The following is a 24,871-nucleotide window of genomic DNA, read 5'->3' as shown; positions in this document are numbered from 1 at the left end:
ATCTAGAGAAAAGGATGCTGCAGCAGCTAAGCCATGGGCCTGAGTGTCAGCTCAGTGAATGAGTAAGGAAGTAAATTTTGAGAAATAATGAGCCACAGGGATTTTCTGGTGTCTGGACAATACACCTTTTTTGGAAAAAAATAAATGTGATGTGTAGGAAGTACAGTTCACTGAAAAGGAATTTATTTCAGGCCATATACAGGGAAAAGCTGTGGCCTCTGATTTCAGGCCAAAAGCAGAAACTCAGGCAGCTTTGGAAAAAGGAACAGAAACACTAAAAGCAGAAAAACCTTTAGATGCTGCACTTCAAGTACATGTGCTCCTCCTGCAGCAGCCACGGGAGGGCAGCCCAGGCTTGCTGTTGGCTCTGCTCTGGTACCAGCACAAATTTAACAGTGCTGCTAGTACGGTTAAAGTGAATCCTACAGAGCATGACAGGTCTCCTTTCCTCTCCTTGTCTCTGTAAAACACCAAACGTGGTGTTATGGCTCTGAGTGTGGCAGGGGACAAGGGGGTGAAATTCTCTGCACCCATATTCAGCCCATCATGGGAATTTCTCTGGTTTTAAAGCAGTTCTTTCAAAAAATGAGGTATTGGTGACCAAGTGCTGCTTTGGGATGAGAAGAACCACTCAAAAATACGATCATTACCAGCTTTGCAAATGTTATTGTGGAAACCTTGATCTCTAATTGCACTTCTTCCCTAAAATTCCTCTCATCTCCTTTTCTGTGTCCCTCAGTGTCCCAGTAAAACCTACGACCCGCTCATAAAGTCCACCAGGGACTTCCCTGATGAGGTGATCAGCTTCATCCGGCGGCACCCGCTGATGCACAAGGCCGTGTACCCGGTGACGGGCGCGCCCGTGTTCACGCGCATCAACGTGGACTATCGCCTCACGCAGATCGTGGTGGACCACGTCATGGCAGAGGATGGCCAGTACGATGTCATTTTCCTAGGAACAGGTATGAGAGAGAGCTTCCAGTGTCATTCTGCACAGACCCTGTCCTTTTAGAGCAGCTTTAGTCCAGTAGGTCCTGAATAAACTCTAGATTAACATCTTTTTCCTATGCATACAGCTTCAGGAAGCATGTAGGTGCTCCTGGTTCTGATCCAGCTCTCCTTGCAAATGCTTAAATTAAATTAATTTGTCAGTTCAGGATATTACTGCTGTTGGGATTTAAATGCCTCCTGCTGCCTGGGTGATTAACCATTTAGGGGTCAGAGTACCTGAACTTCCTTGCCCTCCAAGTGCTACCTGTCTTTACATTACATGGTAGTCTCACATCCTGCTGAAAGCACATCAATAAAACTATTAAAAGTAAAAGAAATTACCTTGATAGCTTCAAGGAGCATTTCCTATTATCAATAGTGACATGATGCTTCAGCATTTTATCTCATGTGATGCTGAGCAGTTAAGGATTTCAAATTGAGCCTAAGGCAACAGTTCTACTCAACTAATTTTAAAGATACAAATTAGCAACATGATAGCTCCAAATGTGACAACCAGGATTGAACAGAGAGAGGTTAAACTGTTCTGTCAGGGAAAAAAACTGCTTTGCTGTTTTTCTATGGATAATTATTTGTCTATTTACATTTTTATAATAGACAAATGCCTTAAGGAAAAGGCTTAGTTTTCCCATAGTAATTAAATTTAGAATCACTGGATGAATCACCCTACAGCAAGGTGTACTAAGGAATATGAATATACCTATTCATAACATTTCTGAAGTAATAATCTACCACATTACTCCACTGGGATTTTTTGTTCTAATTTCATAATCCAACATTGTCTCACTCTCATTCTGTATAGGTATTACAAGGCACTTTCCACTGGTAGATCTGAGTGCTTTAGTAAGGAGGTCATTGCCATTATGCCCCACTCAGAGAAGGTGAAACTGAGGTACATAGAGGTGGCAAGGTTTATCCAAGTGCATTGGATGAACTACTGCCATGAGCTGCAGGGAAATTAGGATTTCAGTTTGAATCCCACCCCAGTGCTATTGGATTGCCCAGCATTTTATCTGGCTTGTTAGCAAATTCTATCATATAGCACAATTTGATGTGTGGGTATTCTGAAGTAACTTGAGGAAAGGAGTGAATTGTCAGAGGGCATCATCTCTTGTAACGTGGGTTGGCTCAGCCTTGAAGTTTTCTACCTGTGCTACCCTGCACAGGAGTCTGGAGATAGCCTCTCTTTCAAAACTTTTATGTCTTTCTGCAAAATTGGTTTCACAACCCTTGTCTTCCAAAACCAGAGAATGTCACAGACCCTCTGTGGTCCCAAGTTAGTACAGTGGTGTCAGAGAAAAAAGCACAGTTTCATTCAAAAAGACCATTAAAGTGGCTGAAAGGGCTGGGGATGAGCTTTAGGCATGATGAAGATGGAAAATCCTTGTTGCTTTCTGAGAGCAGTATTAATATAGTCAACAAAGTAAAAGGAACTCCTTCCCAAACGGTGTGATGCCTGGGATTTGGGAATGCTCACTGCAACTTATTTTCCTTGTGATAAGAGTGAGAAGAAATAATTTGAAATTTAGCTGTCTGAGAAGATGAGTTCACTTGTAAAAATGTACAAAATATTCTTTAAGTGGCCGTAGAGGCTGCTTTCACGTGTTTGGTGTCCTCCATTTTAAAGTTTTTTGTAGAAATAAAATTATATTGAGAGACCTGCAATTGAATACTCCGAGGCTAACTGTTCCTACCTGGCACTAAGAGAAACACTTGAAGTGTAAGTAGTCTGGTTTAGAGGTGTCAAGGACAGCAAGTACCATGCAGTCACTAGATGGCACTCCACAATATGCAGACATTTATTTTTCTGCAATGCCTTCTTTAAAAGTGAGTTTTCTTTTCTGTAGGTGCGTGGTTTTCTTCTGTTTTATCCTCTAAACTCATTGTAAGGAAAGAAATTAACTCAAAGATAAAATTTCAGTTATATAGAGAGACTGAATAGGGATATAACAAATAACCCTGGAGATGTTGAGCAGCAGAAGATCAGTAGCTTATTATATGTTTGAATGTACACAGCCAACTTGTACATGTGCACTTTGGCAATTATGTCAAACAAACTCTGGAAAGAACCTCTAATTCATAAGGCAAACTGTAATAATTTTACTTTGATTGGTAATATGAACTTCAGTAGTTTGGGAAAAGAAGAATGAAAATCTCATTCTTTCCTTTATAATGTATTATTTTTCATTATTTCACTGCTATGTGTAGAGCTTAGGGCTCAGCTGCACTGCATCATTCCCACATCCCAGCACCCAACCCACTTCCCCTGAGCAATTTCTGAGCTCTTTTTCAGGCCATTCAAGGTTCACTAATGTGTAATGCTCTGACATGAAATGAGCAGCTATTTTTTTCACCAAGCAAGAATCCAGGTTAAAATTGATGAATAGATTTAACTTTAAAAAAATCTCTAGATGACTCCTAAGAAGTAATGAATGAATTAAAATTTTGATGCTGAATGAAGTTGGGTTCTTAAAAAAAAATCCTTAAATGAAAAAATAAATTTCAAAAGTACATTGCTTAACTCATTGCATTAAAATGAAGTTTACTTCCGATTAAGGAGCTATACTGGAAACAAATGAATTCTACAAAAAAGAGGAAATAATTTTCTGCCAGTTTAGTCCCCTGAGCCAGTTCTCTTTGGGGTCAGGTGGGCCCCAGTTCTGGCTCAGGGAAATGTGCAGAAGCTTGTAGCTGGCAGCATGGACATGCTGGTCTGTGTCTGTGCGTTTGTGCAGCAGGAGAGCTGGACCATCCCTGCCAGGAGCCGGCTGTGACTGTGTGGGCTCAGCCATGCAGTGAAACCATAACTGCCCTGTATGGAGAGAGCTCTGCAGGCAGCAGGGGATGCAGTGGTTGGAAAGCAGCATCCTTCATGGATTAGCTTTATCTCCAGGGCAGGAAATGGAGTGGCCTACACCTATTGAAACATACCTGAGGGTTTTACATGAGGTTTCACATTTGTTTCAGATGTAGGCACAGTCCTGAAGGTTGTGAGTATCACAAAGGAGAAGTGGACCAAGGAGGAGGTGGTCCTGGAAGAGCTGCAGATATTCAAGGTAAGCATGAATAGCCACAACATCAATTAAATATTGTTCAGGGGACTTGGTGGCCCAAACTGGCTTTGTCTGTCTGCTTGCTTGTTTACTGGAACTCATTCAAGTTTCCAGAGGGACACTACGTAAATTTTTAAATGCCTTGGTATTCTTTGGGCAAGTCAATTGAAAAATGTCCAAAACCAAACAGACCGTGATTTTTCAAATAGAAAGTGTCATTTAGCCTGCTTTGTTCTAGTTTGAAATCTTATTATGAGTCCACATTTTTTATTATTTATACATATTAAAATAGTAGTATTCTATTTTTAATGTAAAATTTTCTATGACCCAATTGGCATTGACAGTATTCTAGGTACAATCATAATTTTTAAAAGACAAGCACACAAAATTCCATGGTGCAGAGAAATCCTTTCAAATAGCAACATTGGGAATTGAAAGCATAAGGAAAATAAAAATAAGTTAGTTTTGATTATCAGTGTGCCTTTATTTATTGGTGAAGACTGACTCAGTATTTTTGACTATTTTGATTTGGTTATTCTGTAACTGGAACCCTGCTAACACCAATGAACTTCTTCATAAATACAGCTTGTGAAAAGCCCAAGATTCTTTTGTTGCACAGGCACAATTTCTGACTAACTTTAGTGCTGGTAAAGGAGCTGACATAACATACTTTTAGATCAGAAAATTGGAAACCTTTGTCTTCCCTACTGATTTTCTTTTTCCATTTATTAGTTTCTTCTTAGTTCTTTGCATTCTCACTTTGCTTTCTTCTCATGCTGCGCAGCTCTTCTTCAGTTTTCACTTTGCTTTTCCATCAAAGTTTGTCTGCATCCACAGCATTTTGATTAATTTCCACACATCCTCTCTGCTATGTGCTGTCCAGCCCAAATTGTTGTCCATTTACTGAATAAATGAATTTGAAACTTTTCCAAGTGTAAGCACAGGATCATTAACAATTATTTCAAAGAGTTCATTTCATCATATGCCTTTTGATATGTCATGTGTATGATGAAACTTTGATTTAAAGGATCTCTATGTCTTCTTCCCACTGTCTTGGACACCAATTATAAATATCACTCAGAAAATACCAAGGTTACTCAGTGGCCTGCCAAATAATGAGCAGTTCCAGTATGTGCACCAATTTGCTGCATTCTTAAAACATAACGTCAAGGGAAAATGTGCCATATCATATTTAAAGCAAAAAAGAGGTCATTTTTTTCTACTCAGTAGACATTCCTTCACATTTTTATTGGTAATGTTTGTAACTGCTATCTCCACATTTTTGAATCCAGAAAATTGAAGGGGGTAATGGCTGAAAAAATGTGCTTTATTTCCTCAAACTGCATTAATATTAAACAATGGGCTTAGATCAATCTTCTGTTGGGTGATGGCTAATACCCTGAGCTTTGTGCTGTTCTTACATCAGTTACAGGCAAAAATTTCTCATAGCCATGAAATATATCCTGGTGCAGAGGTCTGCCTATGTATCCCTTAAATGGCAACTAAGCCTTTTAAATAGTGCTTAATATGAACTAAAGTTGATGTAAAGGCTCATTGCCCAGGATGGAGTAGATAGCAAACTCTGAGAAGCTAATTGCCTCCTTCCAGCGGGGGAAATTGATGGGAGTTCTTTTGGGCAGCATTAATTTCTTGATTTTCTATTGTTTGGGGTTTTTTTTTTTTCATATTTGTTTAAACCTTGCAAACGAACCTGTAATTTTATTTGCTTATAGTTGTGCTTATTATTAAGTTTTGCTCTCTTTTTCACTAAGAGCAAGGAATTTGTAAACTAATACACTTTGCTGTTTTATTTTTCAGCATCCTTCAGTTATCTCGACCATGGAGATTTCTCAGAAACAGGTAATCATAATCTTGTTTACCTACTGGAGGATATGGGGTGCACTGAACACCTATTTTCAGGTGACACCTGTTGCTTAGTGGCCTAGCTTTCCATGGATGGCTCTTAAAATGTAACTGGAAGGAAGGAGATATGTTTGAAATTGTTTCCCTGCCTAATTCCTACTTGCTTACAAACAGTAATTTGTGTACCCAGGCTGGTAATTATTCAGGGAAACAAATCTTTAGTCATATGGTAGTGGGATTTGTAAGCGAAGCCAATGCACATTCTTTTTCCAGCCTCCAGAAATACTTGTCTCTTTACAATCTAGCAATAAATTATTATTACTATTTTTGTTTTTATTTTTATTAGTAGCACAGGGCCTCACTGTGCTAAAATTTGTATGCACACAACCAGTCCCCCTCCTCTAAAGTTGCAGCCTGAATGTGGGTGGTCCAACCCTGGCAGCGCAGGGGCTGGTCCCAGCACGGGGTCTCCTGATGGGAAAGGATTTTATGGCAGCTCCAAGCTCTGGGATGGCTCCTTGCATGTTCAGGAGGCAGTGTGACACCATATCCACCCCTCCCTGACCCACAGAAGTGGCCAGAGCAGCTCTGGCACAACACGGCTCACTCACACGGGAGGAGGCATTTTGGCGTTCAGGCACGCACAGCACAGCTGGGTCCCATCTCCCATGAAAAAAGGTGGCAGGCCAGAGGGAAGTGCTGCATGAGCCAGCTCCAGCTTGGACCACCCTTGGCTCCACAGGCGACCCACTCACACACTGGGAGAGGGCAGTAACATTATCCCCGTCCCACCTCAGGATCAGAAGCAGAACATGAAATTCATTCACACAAGGTCACCCCTAGTTCCCAGATTGTTAACATCATGACTATCCAGCCCTTGTTATAAATGTGTTATTAAGCCATTCTTTCCGTGGTTTGGTTCTGATCTTTTACTGCAGCACACATCTAAAGGTGTGAGGGTGTTGAGTGCTGGTGTCTTTCCAGGACTGCAGTCCCCTTTCCTCTCTGCTGGGATGGATGGGCACTGGCCAATTCACACTGAGCCCTGAGAAACATTTCACACTAAAGGAGGAATTTTTTTCCCTTGCTTTACAAAATCTGGGATAAGGTTAAAAGTCTGTAACTGTGGCACTGAAAAGGGAACTTCTTACACTGGCTACTTGGAGAACACTTCTAATTAATTCGCTTTGCCTGATTTGCAGCAACAATTGTACATTGGTTCCAGGGATGGATTGGTTCAGCTCTCTCTGCACAGATGTCACACGTATGGGAAGGCTTGTGCAGACTGCTGCCTTGCCAGAGACCCATACTGTGCCTGGGATGGAAACTCTTGTTCCAGATATGCCCCCACTTCTAAAAGGTAAGAAAAAACTGCGATGTGCTGAAAAAGATCTTGCTGCTTGCAAGAATTTTAGATGTTCCAATTCATAACTTGTTGCCTTTTTACTTAGCATATCATTTGCCTTAAAATGTGATCATACTCTGGCCATGTTTCACATTTCTGCTCGAAGAGCTGTGAAGACAACATAGCTTTGTTTAAGTGTGTGTGACAGTAACTTGGCTATGGCAGCTAAGATCATAAATCCATCACTTTCCTTTTTTATGCTGAATGCTTTAAGTCACAAGATGCTCAGATGGAGGTCCAGGTTGTGGCTAACACAGCCCAAGAGGCAAGAGCCTCTCTTAAGCTTCTGACTTTTTCAGAGTAGTTAGAAAGCAGAGTTTAACATAGCATCCCAGAGTGGTCAATAATAAAATATATTTAATTCCCTGACCTAACCCAACAATTGTATTTGTGGTCTAGCCATGAGAGGGAGACAGAGAGACAGAGATTTAAGTACCATGATTTAACCACATTGGCAGCAGTTTTTCCACAGTGAAAGAAGCTTCATCTGAGTTTTCTGTACCCATCAGCTAGGACAACACCTTGGATCTGGACGGAGGGAGAGCACACTGCAGGCTCTAGCAGTGCAGTGCCTAAGCTGCTGGATGTGTCTCCTGAAGTTTTTGGCTGAGTTAGCTGGAACCAGAGTTCTTCACAGCCTCTTTATTCTGCTTTGGACAAAGTCCTCCTGACAGTAATTCTTGCAGTGGGGCTGCAGTTAGAGCCCAGGCTCTGGAATGACACTTTCTACCTTAGGGGTCACAGGGCTGGGTCCTGAGCCATTGAAGTTAATGACTCATAAGTTATCATGTCATGGTGTCAAGAAACTTTATGTGTTCTCCCTCATAGCCAAAGCAAACTAAATTCAGAGAAGCATAAAAGCAAGGAGAAAAGCAAGTGTTCAGGCTCACTGCAAAGTTAGTGACACATGAGGCCTGCTGAAGTCTGGGGTGGGCTGGGACACGGAGATGGATGGTCCGTGCTTTTTAACAGATGTGCAGCTTGGAGGGAAGGCCAAAAGTCTGTGTCTCCAAAACAAAGGATGGGTGACTGGCCCTGGGAATCCTGCAGCAGATCAGTTACTTGAATGTTTTCCTTCTGTGCTGAAGGCTGTGCTTCCAGCATGTTTGCAGCTTTTGCTCAGTGAACACATCAGCCTTAGCAACCTGCTCTCCTTCCGGGGCCAAGCTCTGCACATGGGAGGTCCCACTGCTGCTGCTTGTGAAGAAAGAACCAGTTCTTTCCTGGGTCTCCAATTCTTTGACTGAAAAATTGAAAAAGTTTCCACTTTTTTCCATAGTTCTTGTGAAATAAATGCAATAATACACAGAGGAAGATTTTACTCTTTTTTTTAGTGCTATTACACTGAAATGGCAGTAAATCATGGTGAGTTCATGTAACACACACAGAGATTGGTGGGCAAGTTAGTAGATCATCTCAGACCATTGCCTTATGTTTTTTCTGTCCATTAAGATGAAAGATAACAAGATTTGTCAATTGTTTTTTAACAAACTAAAATACATGCTCTTCTCTCTGCATTTTAATAATTGGTTTATTAGTCAGCATTACCTTGGGCTAATACTGAGCTTAATTTTGAATATCACCTGTTGAACTTCAGACCTTTTTCATGATCTACAACATGAAATTTTTTTAGATATTTGCAACACAGTCCACCACACCATTAGACCTGTGCTCCTAAAGCAAGTTTAGACACTTTCTGTCACTGCTTTACACACTCTTTATTTTAGGCAGATATTTTTCTCTTGCTTTTTCCCTTTTCCCTCCCAGTGGTTTTCCCAAATCACAGGCTCTTCTCTTGATGTCAGTTATACAAATCTCTCTAGGCCACATGCTGCTTTGAGGGTGAGACTGGTTTTAGTTAAGACTGTAATTGTCAGCAGTAGGATGGGAGCAATGCAAGTCCACATCTGCTGAGCTCCTCTGTATTTTGTTGTTGCATTCCAGCAATTATGTCTGAAGTGTTACAAGTTTGCATGCTCTTCCCATAGGCGAGCCAGAAGGCAGGATGTCAAGTATGGAGACCCAGTTGCACAGTGCTGGGATGTGGAAGACAGTGAGTATTTTTCACCTTTCTTGCTCTTTTGTTGCTTAGGCAGCAGATTTTGCTGTGACTGTCTCTGTCTCCAAAAACTTGCTAAGCTCAACAGAACAGTTGTCTTTGCCACACTCCATATCCATTAGCCCTCACACATTTAAATTTTCAGAGCTGGAGCTGGTAAGGAACAGGCAGCATGGGATGTCACCCTTGCATCCCTTATGGGGAACCCTTCACACCAGGCAGGGAGAAATACCCCTGACACCAAAACATCACACATGTCCCTGAAGGTAGCTAGTGGGGTGTGCATGATGTTCCATCCAGAAACTGGGCAGTAAGTCCCACAGAGAAGCTTGCAGGATTGGGTGGGGAGCATGCCATCTCCCCTCTGCCACTTGACACAGGCCCAAAGGCGGAGCTGCAGCTGCCAAACCAGCCCCTTCCCCTTCCCACAGCTACTTAAATACCCCTGTTATTAACAAGAACCCCCTTCCCCCTGCCTGCTTCCCCCTCCCTTTCCCACACCCTCTTTTCAGATGCCAAAGGGTCTGGCTGCTCCTCTGGCATCTGCAGCCCTTCTCTCTCAGCGAGCACTGTCAGTGTGAAACCCTGCGGTTACACAGCAATCCCTGTGGCAGCACAAAATAAATGAATAGCATTCAAACCCAAGCTTGGCTTTGTCTGGGGCTCTTCTAGCTGCTTATTAAAGTGAACAATCCAGACAAAACAGTATTGATTGTATCACCACGTTGAACACTGGCTTTGGGACAAGCCACCCCTTCCCATTGATCTCTGGTTATTCCGTACTGCTGTGGTGCTGGGTTCCTGCTGCAGACCTCAGTGGGAGGCAGTGCAGAAATCAGAGCTGCTTGCCATGGGATCAAAGCCTCAAGTCTGTTGCACAGTCTAGAGGGCTCTGACTGTACATGTGTGCTTGCAGACATAGTTAAAAAGTCAAGGTAGGATCTCATTTCCATCAAAGTCAGCGACAAACCTCCTGTTCATCCCAAGGGCCAGAATTTCCCTGCTTGCTGCTTGCCACGACTCTCCAAACACTGATATCTGAGACTGTGCAAAGCTCAAGGTTATAGAAACCCTAGCAGAAAGGCTGACACTGTCACATTTTCCTGGAAGGATAAAGAGATACTGGAAGAGTTACCTTTATTAGACAAATCTACAGTCTTGTAGCACAGAAATTGGTATTAATTCTTTGCCCTGACATGGTGCCACCAAATAGCAATTTCATCCACCTGGGAGTGACTTCTATGTGCCCCAAACCCATGAAGCTGACCTTTGTCCCTCCAGGCTCTTGGCCTATTTAGGCCATTTGTGATAATCAGTAATATTATGGCCCCCAAACTTACTTAAATCCACTGCTCCACTGTGTGAGATTCTCTCCCAGAGACTTTGTTGGCTGAATGAAGTTTTTTGGCTCTACGGAAATCTTAGTGGTACGGGGAAATGATGCAGAGAGCTTGAATTTCTATAGATCTCATACAGGTAGTTGTTATATTGAAAGCATGATCCAAAATCCACCTTCCTTTCTGTTACTCACAGGGCATAAGAAACAGCTTCAGTCTCTTGCTAAGCTAGATAAGACAGAGATAAGACAGACTAGAAGAAAAAATGAAGATGCAGCGATTAGAAATTATTTGCTCAGATTTACAGAAGACCAAGAAAGGACTTCAGATCTCCTCATGGCTCCTTCAGTGTCTGTTCTGAAACTACAGAGCATTTCAAAATACAGTGAAGGGAAGCAAACTTCAGTTTACTTTAGCCCTGTGACTCCTTTGGGTGACCAAATCAGACCATACAATCTAACTTAACAGATTTAGCTCAGGTTTAGTGGATGCATTACTTAAAGGAAAAATACAGGTCAGCTTTTAAATTCCTCATAGGCGAAAGCCCCAAGTTTAAAATGGAGCAAGCTCATGATACAGATTTTATTGACCTCCTTAAAAACCAGTTGCACTGAAGGAAGGTTAGCAGCCGCCTCTAAATCCTCATAGTTATAGTTTAAGCTAAAAGTTAAGTTTCCTTTTGCGTTTTTATAATTCACTCACTCTTATAGCATCTGTTCTGAATCAGGCTGTTTTCCCATTGCTTTAAAAAGCAGGTCAGGGTTAATCTCCTGTACCATGTTTACTTTCCAGGCATTAGTCATGAAACTGCTGATGAAAAGGTGATTTTTGGCATTGAATTTAATTCCACTTTTCTGGAATGTACTCCTAAGTCCCAGCAAGCCTCTATTAGGTGGTATGTTCAACGCTCTGGAGAAGAACATCGAGAAGAGGTAAGTTATAATCATCAAGGCAGGTTTCCTCCATAGAGAATTCAGCTGAGCACTGAGAGGCAGGAGTTACTGGGGCCAGTCAGTGTTTTACTTTTCCCTGCCTCACCTTAGGTATCACATAGCATTCTGCTATCACCATTTGGGGCATGCAAAGGGGAAGAGAGAAGCCATTTGCACCGTATCATAAGCAGATTTTGATATTTATTTTGACTTAACCTGCCCATCCTATTAAAAAATGAAAAGAGAGATAATATAGATAAATATAGAGAGATAATAATCTCTATAAATATTTAGAGATAATATAGATAAATGATTAAAAAGTCAAAGCTGTTTTGTCCAATAATTAACTCATCTGCTTCTGTAGGTAAAAGTATGTTCAAAACATTATGTTTCAGTAAAGTCTCAGCTCTATTTAGTGTCTGATTGCTTTCCCTTACCATGTTGAGCAGTGTAGCTAAGAATTGCATGTATGGTTTGCTGCTTCTCTCCATCTCTCCCCGGAGGAGGAATGGTCTGTGGTTAAAAGGCTTTTTATTTGCTTTTTTTCTTGTTAGTGGAGTCTGAGATTTTTGCTTAAATGGCATTTAGAGAATTCAGGTTAAGGATTGTGCCTTGCATCTGGTGTAGAAAGCAGTGAGATTTGTGTTGGCCCTTAATTCCTTTGGGATGGAGCTTTGAGGTCCTCACTGATGGAGAAGCTCTGGAGAAGCCGCCAGGTTGCTGCAAACCCCCTGCACAATTTCCTGATGATTCCTCCTTGAGCTAGTGACAAAGGGGCTCTCCAACATGACTAAAAGGTCACTGTGCTGGGACTGGTTTGGACAGGGTTTGTGAGTGAGTTTCAAACCTCAGGAGTTTTCATAGCCTTTCTCTTACATGAGTGATTTTGTGTCTGAGGCCAAGTCCTGCTGTGATGGCAGCCATGGCAACAGGGAGGGAGAAGGGAAATGAACTGCCCTTTCAAAGGACCTGGTCCCAGGTGCTAGATATGCTTTTCTGTTAGATGTTCATCCAAGACAAAAATCAGTTTAAATGACAGGAACTATCAAACATACAACTGGTGTTCCACTCTCGGTGATAATTCGTCCTATGAGACTTCCTGAGTGCAGAGGACGTGCTGGTCCTTTCCAAAGGCTGGGGAATTGCAGGCCAGGGCAGGTGTCTGGGAGGGAATCACCTCTGGGTAAGATGTGACTCATGGTACTCACCCCAAGGTTGCAACCCCAGTTATGTCATGGCCCAGAAAGCCAGAGGTAGGGGATACTTCTGATTTTCTACCAGATGAAACAAAAGCATACAATAATGTATATTGACTGTAACACTCCAATACTTTTAATTTATTCCCCTTCTCTTACACATGTTTTGGATTGACAAAACTTTTTTCCTCTGCTAGGGGAAAAAAAAGTGAAATTAACTTTTAGACAGGTGCATTAACACCAAAAAAAAAGAGATTGCCACTTTTAAATACTACCTGCAACCCTCATTATAGCCTGTATGTGGAAAAAAATAAAGGAAAGCCTTCTGATCAGATGGTCAAGCACTCTCTCAGCCACAGGAGGTTGAAGTACACACCAGCTAGAAGTGTATTGGCATTTAAAGACCTACAGTCATTGATTTTACTGAAATGGAATTACCTTTACTCTCCTGTACAGGAGACTCTGCTCACCTTCCCTAAGGCAGCAGTTTGTAAATGCATTCACATATTTGATCAGGGAAACAAGGAAAGCACTTTCTTAATTCTTACTGTGTATTTAAGACTGATTTTAAAGTAAATTTAAGCAGATAGTTAACAGGTTTCTGACTTGGGGGCAGGGGGAGAGGGGGTGTTTCTTCTTGTTGTTTTTCTTTCCTTTTGTGTGGTTTTCTTTCTTTTTTTTATGAGAATGAGAAGTCAGTTTTGAGAAGACTCAGTCTTTTTAAAAATAATGTATAGCAGCTACACCATGAGCTATAAACTTTGCATAAAGGAGCCAGTTCCCTGTGAAGAATGTAATATTTCTATATCATAAGAGATTACACTTTCAAGACTTAAAAGCCTCTTTTGAAGGGCTGCTTTTGAGTCTTTATCTGTGTCAATTTAAGGAAAAAGATATTATCAGTTATTTGCTCATAAATCACAGGTTCAGCTAGGCCTCTGAAGGTCATGGAACCAAGCTCAAGCTGTCTTTCTTGTTTGATCATAGAACAAACTGCAGGTGAAACCAACTTTTGAGTGAATTTACAGCAGGCTGACATTTATGGCATAGCCTAAATTAAGGCTATACTCTTCTTGATACACATTGTATTTCCAAGAGGTTTGCTGTGGCACTGGCCTGGCCCCTCCTGTTTTTCTGATCCAAATGCCCATTACCCAGGCCTGATCATGTCCAAATACAGCAGGACTGCCCAGCATGCCAAGGATGTGCACCTTGGGAGGGATTTAGGGAATTGTGTGCACATGTGTGGTGGCATTAGAAGCCCCAGCAAGCACACAGAATTCATCTTTGCACATTAACAGCAATGTTTACTGGGGTGGCTCTCTGTAAACAGTCTGACATCTGTTTGCATGAGAAAAGTAAATCTTTCCTAAAAGGCTGGATTAACCTCTGAGGCAAATTTAGTAGAAAATTTGAAGGAGAAATGTGCACAGATTTTCTACAATATGAATGTTAAAAGAAGGCAAAGAGCTTTTTGTCACATGTTGTGCCTTAATCCACAGCAGTGCCTCTGTGATCTAGTTTTGGTAAAAATCAGCTCTTGGGGTGGTTTTGGGGGTTTTTTTTGTTGGGGTTTTGGTGGGTTTTTTGGTTGTTTGGTTTTTTCAGTCTGAAGATAATAGCCTATAGGAATGCACATGCACACATTGATGGTTAGAGGATAAGGTCTTCCCTTAAAGACAGTGTATAGATATTAGTTCTGCTTGAAGCTTGCCAGAAAATTCTAATAATAACAATTTATAGTATTTTGACCCAGCTTAGTTTCAGGATCCTAAGAAATTGAATTCCTGAAAAAACTCTGTTTGCTTATATTATATTGATAGGCATCGTTTCTAGAAGAAACAAAAAAAAAGAAACTTTTTGTTGACTTTTTTAGATAACTATATTAATATAGAAATTACATGTTTTCAAATGCAGAAACTTAAATTCCTAAGTAATTTATGGATCCCTAAATGATTGACCAGATCTATAGAGATGCTGAACAATCATTCCTTCTATTTGATGGAATAAGGGTGAAATGGTTAAAATGTTAATCCCTTAATAATTTGCAGATCCAGAAATTGAGGTTTCCAGGTTTTCTAACTTGACTTACCAGTGAAAATGAGTTCCTCAGTATAAAAACCTGATTGCACACCTTCCTAGAAAATCTGAAGAGCAGAGTAATTGACTTTCTTTTCAAAGTACTTCAGTTTGACAAAAATACCATATGTGACAGAAACACTGAGGTCATATTTAATATATAGCTTGATCTTTGCTCAACCAATGCATTACCATAACTTTTCCCATTACAATTATATTTTCTGCTCTCTCTGTCTCCCTTCCTGCAGCAGATTTCTCAAATAACACTGTGCATTCTTTTGGTGCATGTCTCAGCAGTGTAAGTTATTGTGATGACGATACCATGCTTTGCAAATGACTCCACGCACCTGGAACTTAGGTTACGGACTTTTAGTTCCAGGGCTGGAGCTGTAATGTCTTAGCAAGTCTTTAAACTTGGCTTTACAAAGAGATGGCTTTGCACTGTCCCAGAAAGGCACTGCAGCTTCCTGAGGGAAGGGAAAGGGCAAAATCCAGACTAGATGGGAAGCATTTGGCCCAGCAGGATGTCCCCGACATTTCACCCTTGAGGTCATGGTTCAGAATGTGACTTCCAGGCAGAGCAACCTGCAGGGAGGGACAGGATCTCCTGTGGCACAGTAGCTGTCACCAGGTCATTTTGCTGCCAGTGGGAGTACATTTCCCTGTAGTTTAGGGCTGTTTTAAGGTCAGGAGTCAAATATCTAGTGCTTTTGTGGTTAGCGTTGCTCACGCAATTGATCATGTTTGTTCCTGTGCGTGCAGCGTTACTCACTGGGATGACGGGGAGTGTTTCAGTGCCTGGAGTTCATAAAAAACTCTGGGGACGTCATCTGTTCGTAGTGTCTTGAACTGCTGGAGTTCTCTGAAGCTTTAAACAGATACTAGTTGTTTCTCAGAAAAACTCCTGTGTTATTTTATGTATATAATAGGCATCAGGACTGCAAAAAGCAAATGTGTGGCTCCCTACAAAGGCATTAGTTTTGGTGCCTCGTTGCTCTGAAAAGCTTCAGCCCCTGTGCTTTAGGCTGCACTTCACCCTCAGTCCCCTGTGGCTCCCTGTCTGCCAAGCTGCCACCTCAGCAGCAGGGGACAGAACAAACCATATGGTCTAAAGTGACAAAATAGGTGCAGATCACTTTAACTTTCTTCTTTCTGCTCTGCTTAGACCTGGTGGTGAAAATAAATCCACCAAAATGCCTGGGGACGTTCCAGGCTCTCCTTCAGCAATTCTCATCCTTTCCACATTCCTGCCCCACAGCTCACACTGTGTTTTCCCGGTGGACCAAACTTAAGGACTGTCTGATACTTTGGTAGATACAAGAGCTGGATCCATTTTTGTGCAGGACATTGCAAGGCTCAACATTGTGACCTAGCTCCCCCATCAGAGCAGGGAGATGTTGTTTCATTCCACATTTTAGGCATTTTTTTCAATTTATCCAAGAGATAAGTTCCAGTATCTTTTTGCATCTGGAGGTTTTTTCCATCATGATGACAACTTTGTTGCAAACATCTGGTCTAGCAGAATTGTAAGGAAAAAAGCCACAGATTCAGTGCCAGCCCTGAAATCCAAAAGTTGGATAATGGCTGAGTCAGGCACAGGACACACAGCAAGGACTGAATTTCCAGTAGTACCTTCTGTCAGGGGAGTGTAATTCAGTGTTTGAATCTTTAGGTGAATGAAAAGAAGGTCAAGAGAGTTGGGAAAAAGAAAAATAAAAATATATATATTCTGCAGCCTAAGGACTACTTATCATTCTCAAGCTTTCGTACTTTTATTTTACTATATAACTCATTGCCTTTTTTTTCGTCTAATACCTTGAGTGTCTTAAGTAAGACTAATATTTTTGACAGTTTCATTGGGAAAGAGGAGAAGTAGTAACTCTGTACTGAGTGACATTTCTGATTTGATTTGGATATATTGGAGAAGTAATAGGAATGGAGGATTTTAAAGTTTAGTCTCAGAGTAAGAAGTAAACTTCACCTTGAAACTAATAGGAATCATGCGTGTCCATAATGCCATTTTACCAGCAACACATTCTTCATTTTTCCTGAGGCTGTTGGATTAATTAAAAAAAAGATGTTTTAAAAAAAAACTAACTTTACAGCTGTGTTGTAGCTAAATTATTATTTTCCCATACACGAGAAACAGTCGTGTATAACAATAATGTCAGAAAAACCCTAGAGTGATCTTTATTTCCAGTCAAACGATGAGGATGAAGAAAACAATAGAAAAACAAAGATGAATGTGAATTCTCTGCAAATGTTCCTCATTTTCTTTTCTCCCTCTCTCAATTTGTTCAGGGGCTGCAGCTAACCCATGATTAGTCCAGCTTTAGCTCTAACATTTTTTCACATGTTGATTAATGAGGAAAGGCAGGCTTTGAAGCCACTTTCTTCTCCCAGACAGGTGCAGTGTTTTAACTGTGAAAGAGCTGACATGTGAATTATTTGTAAAGAGGGAGCTATCTAAACATATCATTAGCAAAGGACAAAAAGCATTGACCTAACCTGGTGCCACAGCACTTTCAAATCCTTGGTTGTTTTCCAGTTTACTGATTGTTTAAAGATTTGCCATCATTATTGACAATTTTCTTTTTCTTCATTGCTAAATTCAGATTGTGAAAATCAAGTGTTAGATTTGCATGGAGTTCTTTTCCCTTTATCAGGCATTGCTAGAATCTATGGCATGTGCCGTAATTCAGTTAATGTAAATTTTGGAAAACTTATATGATAATCATGAAAGATTAAAGTACAATTTGTTGATACAATCTCATAAAAATTCTGCTTCCACTTCACTAAGAAAGCAATTGGTAATCAATTGCTTCATTTTTAATGATTTTAAGTTGTTTCCTATGGAACAAAGCTGTCTTTCATGTTAAAGTTTTATTGTATGCTCAAATTTAAGGACATGTCAGCAAGCTTTTATGAATTTAAGTCTGTGTACTTCTGAATTGCTAAATCTTATTTAGAAATATTTTGGAAGAGTTACTGATTTTGACATGGTGGGGGGTAAAACAGTGAATCCACAGTTGAACACAGCAAAATTTCTTTTATCTAAGTAATCTTTTCACTTTCCTCAGAATTTAATAAAATATATTTTACATCTATAGATCAGAAACCAAAGACCGCATTAAACATTCAAGTGAAAGGTTAAAGATCTACTACCAAGTAATGAAATGCCAGGTGTTTATGAAACTCCAGAGCCCTGTGGGGAGGAAAGCAGAGAGGAAGGACAGGAGGAGTTCTGAACCTATGGGTAAAACAACATAAACAGGATACCAAAAAGAGAAGTGAGAGGGGAAAGCAGTAATGAAGTGTTGCTCAATATGTGTGAAATCAGAGCCATAATTTTATCCTGCCAGAGGATAAGAAAGGAATGAACAATGAAGGCACAGAGGAGGAGGTGACAGTCACCCTAAATCAATGTCCAAGGTTAACACAGGACGCTGTGTAGGAGCACTGCTGCATTAAAAATAGGAGTCATGATGGGCTGGATTAAAGGACGTAACCAATTTAGACTTTTACCTTTCTCTGCAGTATCTTAAGGCAGAGTGGGGGACAGCTCCATCAGTTAACACATTTATGACTAAAAAATGATGGCTGTTACACAAATGGCAAATAGTTATGAGTAGCAGGGTGCTGGGCTTGGGGGTCCAGTGATCTTTTCAAGTCTAGATCAGCCCTTATTCTGCCTTTCTTTCACTGAAAAGAGGCAAAGCCCTGGAGAGGGCACTTTGGAGTGGCACCCAGCCAGCCCAAACAGCCAGCTGGAGCCCTTCCAAGGGTGGGAGGTGCACAGCTGTCAAGAGCTCTAGACTACAATACTGGCAGAGCCACCGGCAGGCAGATGCTACTGCTGAGATTGCATCAAGCCCCGAGCTCAAAGACATCAGTCCTGTTTTCACTCAGGCAATGTGGGAACTGGGTCTTTGCACATGCCTTATGAAACCCAAATGTCTGGAAGTTAGCTGCTTCTTTCCAGGCTTCTCCCTCAGTTTCACAAACTTGGATCTTCATGTTGACATGAAGCCTGGGCAGAAAAAAGGGATTTCCTTGTTGTCTTGGAAAAGCCAGGCCTCCAAGCACTTCCACCTGGCCCCTGCGCCTGCTGCTCTCTGTGGAGCACAGCACCTCAAGGAAACACCTGTCCTAGACATATTTCTGCCTACAGCTCCTTATTTGTGGATTCCTTTGTAAATTTTATGCTCCTGTTTTTACTGTAAAAAAAGAGGATTTACTTGGAGTGAAGTGTCACTAGATGATCCAGTTGAGGACTAGTGCCCTGTGCCATGGGTTCTGCAAAAGAAAAGCAGCCTTTTCTAGTTTGTCTCCCTGTTATCTTCTGTGCATGTGGCTTGACCGTAATTTATCTGGTTTAAACTCAGTGTGGTAAATCAGAAGTAGCTTGTGCTCATGTAGCACCTGTTGTCAGGGCAATCGATTTTCCAGGAATTTCCTGAAATTTGTACCATTTCACCCTCTGGGTACTGAGTAGACATGCTTATATACAGTTTACAAACAGTGAAAATAAAGCTCCCAACACCAACAACTGGGGGCAGGAGCCAAAAAATACTTGGCCAGAGAAGCAGGCAACTAAAATCTTCACTGCATTTGTAGCAGCTTATTTCTTGTGTCTGCTGTTCTCCTGTCTGTGGCAGTACACAGGGCCTGTATCCATCCATCCATATGATTTTCCTACATACCTGTCTAATGCATATGTTACTGAAGACTGTTACAGCTGAAGTAGTAGGAAACAAAAATCTCTGTCTCTGGTTGTATTATATTTATGTGTATTGCTTTTTCTGGTGATCTCAACATGGTCTCTCAAACTTTTTTTAATGGTTTCAAAGTAATTGTCATAGAAACTTAGAAAAGGGTAAAGCTAAAAGCCCTGTAAGGTCATCTCATCCATCTCTTTGCTCCAAGAGACTTTATTATGATAAAGTACTAGTGAGTTAGAATCATAACAGATGGAGGATCATATGTATGTATAAATTTTTTCCCATGGAGTAGCAGAGGGAGTCGTGTGCAGATTTTTTACATAAAGAAACAGTGTGTAGCTTACCCACTGTGAATAAATCTAATTTAGTCATCTTTATGCCTCCCTGATCTTCACCCTCTGAAGTTTGCTGGAGGGTCAGATGTGCACTCTGGGAAAATTTGCAGATTCTGTGTTGGTTCTTTCCACCCCCAGCCCCCCTTTTTCAAACTCACTGCCCAACTTGAGCAGAATTTTCCCCGTTGGCAGTGATGCCAGCAGCAGAGCTGAGGCTGCCTCCAGCAGCAGTCCAGGTCTGTGGGTGCCAGCTGTGCTGCAGCCTCTGTGTGGCAGCAGAACACAGCACGCCTGGGAGGGAACAGCCTGGGACAAACCAGCATCATTTTCAAAGGAAATGCTGGTGCTGGATGTCGGGAGTTAGGGCTCTGCTTTCTACTTCCACCTCTGCTACTAATCTTTATATGGTCTTTGGCAAACCACTTACCTTCTGTGTTTCCCAGATGCAAAAATACTTAGTTGCCCAGTGCCCCATCCTGGTTTTTGGTTTAGTTTTGGCCCGGGCTTTTTTTGTTCTTTTTTGGCTTTTTTTGAGGGGGGAGCTATTTTTTGATTTAGGTTGGTTTAGAAATAATCTTCAAATTACCAGATACATAACTTACCTGACAGTTTTACTAGTCTAAGGTACACCTTACTTTTAACATGTGAGACCTTGTATTTTTAAATATTTCTATTCGTAAATGACATTACACCTCTGTGCTGTTAGACATTAGGTCCCACTTGCAATCTTATTCTTTTGTTTGGCATCTTGGTTGCTTTAAATTCTTATTTTTCTCGAAGTTATTCTCCACAGATCTTAGCAATAAAAGTACTTTGTTGTATCCATCCAGCCTTATTGCCTGCTTTTAATCACATCTCAGTGATTCAAAGCCAGGATCAATTTCCTTTTGTAAAACTTGGTTGAAGAAGATCAGAAACACAACATTTCACTGTAAAGATCAGTAGTAGCATTCATATTCATTGTAACAGGGCCTCGGCACTGCAAGCACTCTGGTATTTTGGGTGTATTACAGTTACCTCAGAAAGAACAGTTAAATGGTGGGATTTGTGGCAGTCAGTAGCTCCCCTTCCTTGGAGAATGCAGCCTCACTGACTGCACTGTGCTGTGATGAGTGTTGCTGTCTGTCCTGTCAGCTGTACAGCATGTGTCTTTTGCTACTGCATGCTGAGTGTCCGTGATCCAGATGTTGCAGTTAGGAACAGCACTCAGGCCTTGAGGGAGCTGCTGGTTTCTGTCCCAGCTGCACCATGGGGATGGGACACTCCATGTGCCAGCCAGGCCGTGCCTCCACGTCATTGTATAGCATTGACACACATCTCAATTTGACAGTGAGACTCACCTCCTGTGCTCTTTTCTTGTCCACCCCCACAGCTGAAGGCTGATGAAAGGATCATTAAAACGGAGCATGGGCTGCTGATCCGCAGCTTGCAGAGGAGGGACGCGGGAGCCTATTTCTGCAAAGCCCAGGAGCACACCTTCGTGCACACCATCGTGAAGCTGAACTTGAACGTCATCGAGAATGGACAGATGGAGAGCACCCAGAAGACTGAGGACGAGGAGGGCCGCGTGAGGGATTTGCTGACGGAGTCCCGGCTGAGGTACAAGGACTACATCCAGCTGGTCAGCAGCCCCAGCTTTAGCCTGGATGAGTACTGTGAACAGATGTGGCACCGCGAGAAGCGGCGGCAGCGGAACAAAGGTGGTGCCAAGTGGAAGCATGTGCAGGAGATGAAAAAAAAGCGAAACCGAAGGCACCACGAGCCAGCCAGGCCACCCTCGACGTAGTTTGTAAATGCTATTTAAAGAAAGGACATTTTCCATAAGAAAAAAGAAATACTGTGTGTTCTGGTTTTGTGCATCTTGCCTATGAGTTAGTACTGCTTCTTCTTGAAATCGGAAAATTTACCATCACTGTTAATCTGTGTGAGAATGTACAGTGGGATTCAATGCCAAATGAGATGTTCCTTAGTGGAGTGCTGCAAACCAGGCAATCATTTCAAATGCATTCATTAAAAAAGAAAGTGTGTACACTTTTAGCTAATTTCTGGGTAGCCTTAGACTGCGTGAGCTGTGTTCTTTACTTCCTTTGTAATTTTCACATAGGGTTTAGTGTTTGTGTTCCCATATTAACATTTGCTGCCACATTCCACCCCAGAGGTGGCTACATTTCAGGGGAAGGCAGATATACTTCCAGTTCTTTGGCATCTTTCTGAATAAGAAGCATGATAGAAATGTGTGACAGATCTGCAAAAATACCCCTGATTTACCCACTGGGCCTGTATACAGGCACACGGGTGGGGTTTGCTAGCACAGAGAGGCCCAGCAAAAAATCAAATTAAGTTTTGGCTTAGGGACAGCATTCATTCTGCCCATAAAAAAGAGAAAGCATAATCAGAGTTTAAGAGAGGGGAATTATCAAGTGTTACTCGTTAGTGTTTGAGTAGCCACCAGTTTGCAGTCCATCTGCTGAAATGAAATGCTGACTCTAATTGAAATTGCCACCGAGATGCTTGGGAGCAAATTTCCTAAGTGGTCCATGGGAGGTATGTGCACAAATCCTATTAACAAATAATGGGACTCCTGCCTGCACCTCTTCTATGACTCTAAAGGTTTGACTTCGACTGTTTCTCTGGCCCTTTGCTGGCTTTGTTTTATGCAGAGGAAAAGAAAATTAAAAGACAACAACAAGGCTAAAATGAAAGACGATGAGGGAAATATGTAGTGGCTGAGACCAGTGCTCTTGACACAGAGCTGACATTCCTCAGATGTGTGTATTCTTTGGGATTTTTTCTCAAAGGTCTTATGTATTTTTAAGTTGAAAATTTGCATTGTTGGAATTAATACTTTTATTATAATTAAATAAGAGATGTCCACGTGTAAATAAAACTTGTAAGTTAGAAATTTACTGTATACCATAATTTCATTTGTAAAGTGTTCCTTGTTCTTCGGTTTATATTTTGGGTTTAATAATGTAAATTTTTACACATAAGCAAGAAATACTGGCCTCATCCTTGTCTGTTTTACATCAGTATCATTCAGTTGATTTTATTCCTGATATGCAGCAACAAACACAAGCTCAAAATCAGGCCTACTGTCTCCTCTGATGGCTGAGTCACAGCCCCCCTCTCCTCTGTTCCATCTAACCTCCCTCCGTTTTGCCTTTCACGCCTTTTTGAGTGTGAAATGAAAAATTAGCCACTTCCTCACATGGAAGACAGCTTTGATGGATACCAAAATGACAGACTTTACTTGTTTCTCATGCATTCTACAGATCTTGAGAGCAAAGTCTGTGGGAAAGGCGTGCAATTGATGTGCACCTCATTAAGGGACCAAAACTGTTGGCTCTGGAGCCCTCGCCCGTGCTGGTGTTTGTGTGCGCATTCAGTCACAGATCTAAAATTGTGAAGGTCCAATTTGCATCGTTGTTTATTTCTTCTCTGTTGAAAGTCGGATATGGCAAAGTGTTTGTCAGATTTCAGAAAGGAATCTCAGCTTACCCACGTTTCTTGTAAAACCCAAAAGCTGCATTTGCATGTGTTGTACAAAAGCCAGCGATACCATATGTCATTAATTTTAGATGCTTTTTTAATAGGAGATGTATGAGTTAATTAGGAGATATTAGATAGCATGCCTACAATGCTTTGATAGTGTAAAGCACTGAGTGCTAAATATTATAAAATACATCTGTGGGGAGGAGGGAATTTCTCAGCGCAGGACCTTTAATCAGCAGAAAGACTGATGCTAAAGATGCTAACCAGTCGTACAGTACTTTGAGAACATGCAGAGAACTTTTTGGCATTTTTGCTGCAAAATAATGTAGACCAGGCATTTCACAAGAGGCTCATCAATTTGGGTACCTTGATTTTAAGGCCAATTAAGACTACTTAGGGAAGGTATGGGGGTATTAAACTACTACATATAAAGCACAGGGATACTTAATATTCTTGGCTGGAAGATTATGCTGTCACCACACAGAACCTGCCTAGTTATTATTCCTTATTAGATTTTTATCAGTCCACAAAGTCCCAGTTCTCTGGCTTGGGCATTAAGTAAATGAGTGGAACCACAGCAAGGCTATGGAATGGCAGGTGGGCTGCATTTGCAGGCACTGGCAGAGGATCCACTCTTCTCATCAGTGGTGACATGGTACTTTGATTGACAACTCTCATCACACGTTTGCCTACTTCATAAAGAAGCAAAGCAGGCTCCTTTTTCATACTTTTTCTCCTCCATGAAAACTAAATCATCTGATTTATGTTTGGGTATGATTGGAGGTTTGTATTCTACAAATGAAACCCCCCCAACTGACTTTAGTAGAAATATGGGGTAAGGGTCTCAGTACTGGGAACATTAGATTTAAATGGTTGAATTAAAATGTTATTGCTCTTAAAAACTACTTCCATTTCTTTTATTTCAAATGTTCTTGCAATGTGATTCTTCTTAAAGAAATGACCTCATCAGTCTGGGGTACAGTGGTAGCATAAAACCCCAAGTGAGAGATATAAGACCTCTTCCATCATGGGAAATAAATTCAATATCCTCCAAACCAGTGTGTTGCATTGGGTTCATGCCACCCAAGGGAACATATGTAATAATCCCACATAGATAAAAGTCTGTGGTTTGATACACTGGGTAAGATGAATGCTGTAGCTGGCAGGGGTAGCACACCTCATACATTGCAGGTAATATGCATGCAAGGAATCCACAGGACCTTGGAGACCAAGGAATGAGAGGGATACATTGAGAATCACTGCTGGAAGTAAGGCAGGGCTTTGTTAGGTGGGACTCAGCGGTGCAAGCCCTGGAACAGGAACAGGAGGAGCCGTGGGTCTTTTCTACACCCTACAGTCCCAGAGGGAGGTTCAGAAGATGAGCTAGACCA

The 24,871-nt window shown here is 41.4% G+C and overlaps 1 protein-coding gene across 1 annotated transcript in view; it reads left to right on the top strand.

The window, feature by feature from the left end:
• SEMA3D (semaphorin 3D) overlaps window positions 1–24,419 on the top strand; it is a 148,311-nt gene extending 123,892 nt beyond the window's left edge. The window contains exons 12-18 of the mRNA XM_058805919.1: window positions 740–962; window positions 3,976–4,064; window positions 5,880–5,921; window positions 7,127–7,284; window positions 9,318–9,382; window positions 11,518–11,657; window positions 21,361–24,419. Coding sequence (XP_058661902.1) covers window positions 740–962; window positions 3,976–4,064; window positions 5,880–5,921; window positions 7,127–7,284; window positions 9,318–9,382; window positions 11,518–11,657; window positions 21,361–21,774 — 1,131 coding nt within the window. The 3' untranslated portion in view covers window positions 21,775–24,419. The remainder of the gene's footprint in view (window positions 1–739; window positions 963–3,975; window positions 4,065–5,879; window positions 5,922–7,126; window positions 7,285–9,317; window positions 9,383–11,517; window positions 11,658–21,360) is intronic.
• Window positions 24,420–24,871: the final 452 nt, after the last annotated feature.

This window comes from Ammospiza caudacuta, chromosome 5 (genome assembly GCF_027887145.1).
Source record: "Ammospiza caudacuta isolate bAmmCau1 chromosome 5, bAmmCau1.pri, whole genome shotgun sequence".
NCBI lineage: Eukaryota > Metazoa > Chordata > Aves > Passeriformes > Passerellidae > Ammospiza > Ammospiza caudacuta.
This window is presented reverse-complemented; position numbering and strand designations above follow the sequence as displayed.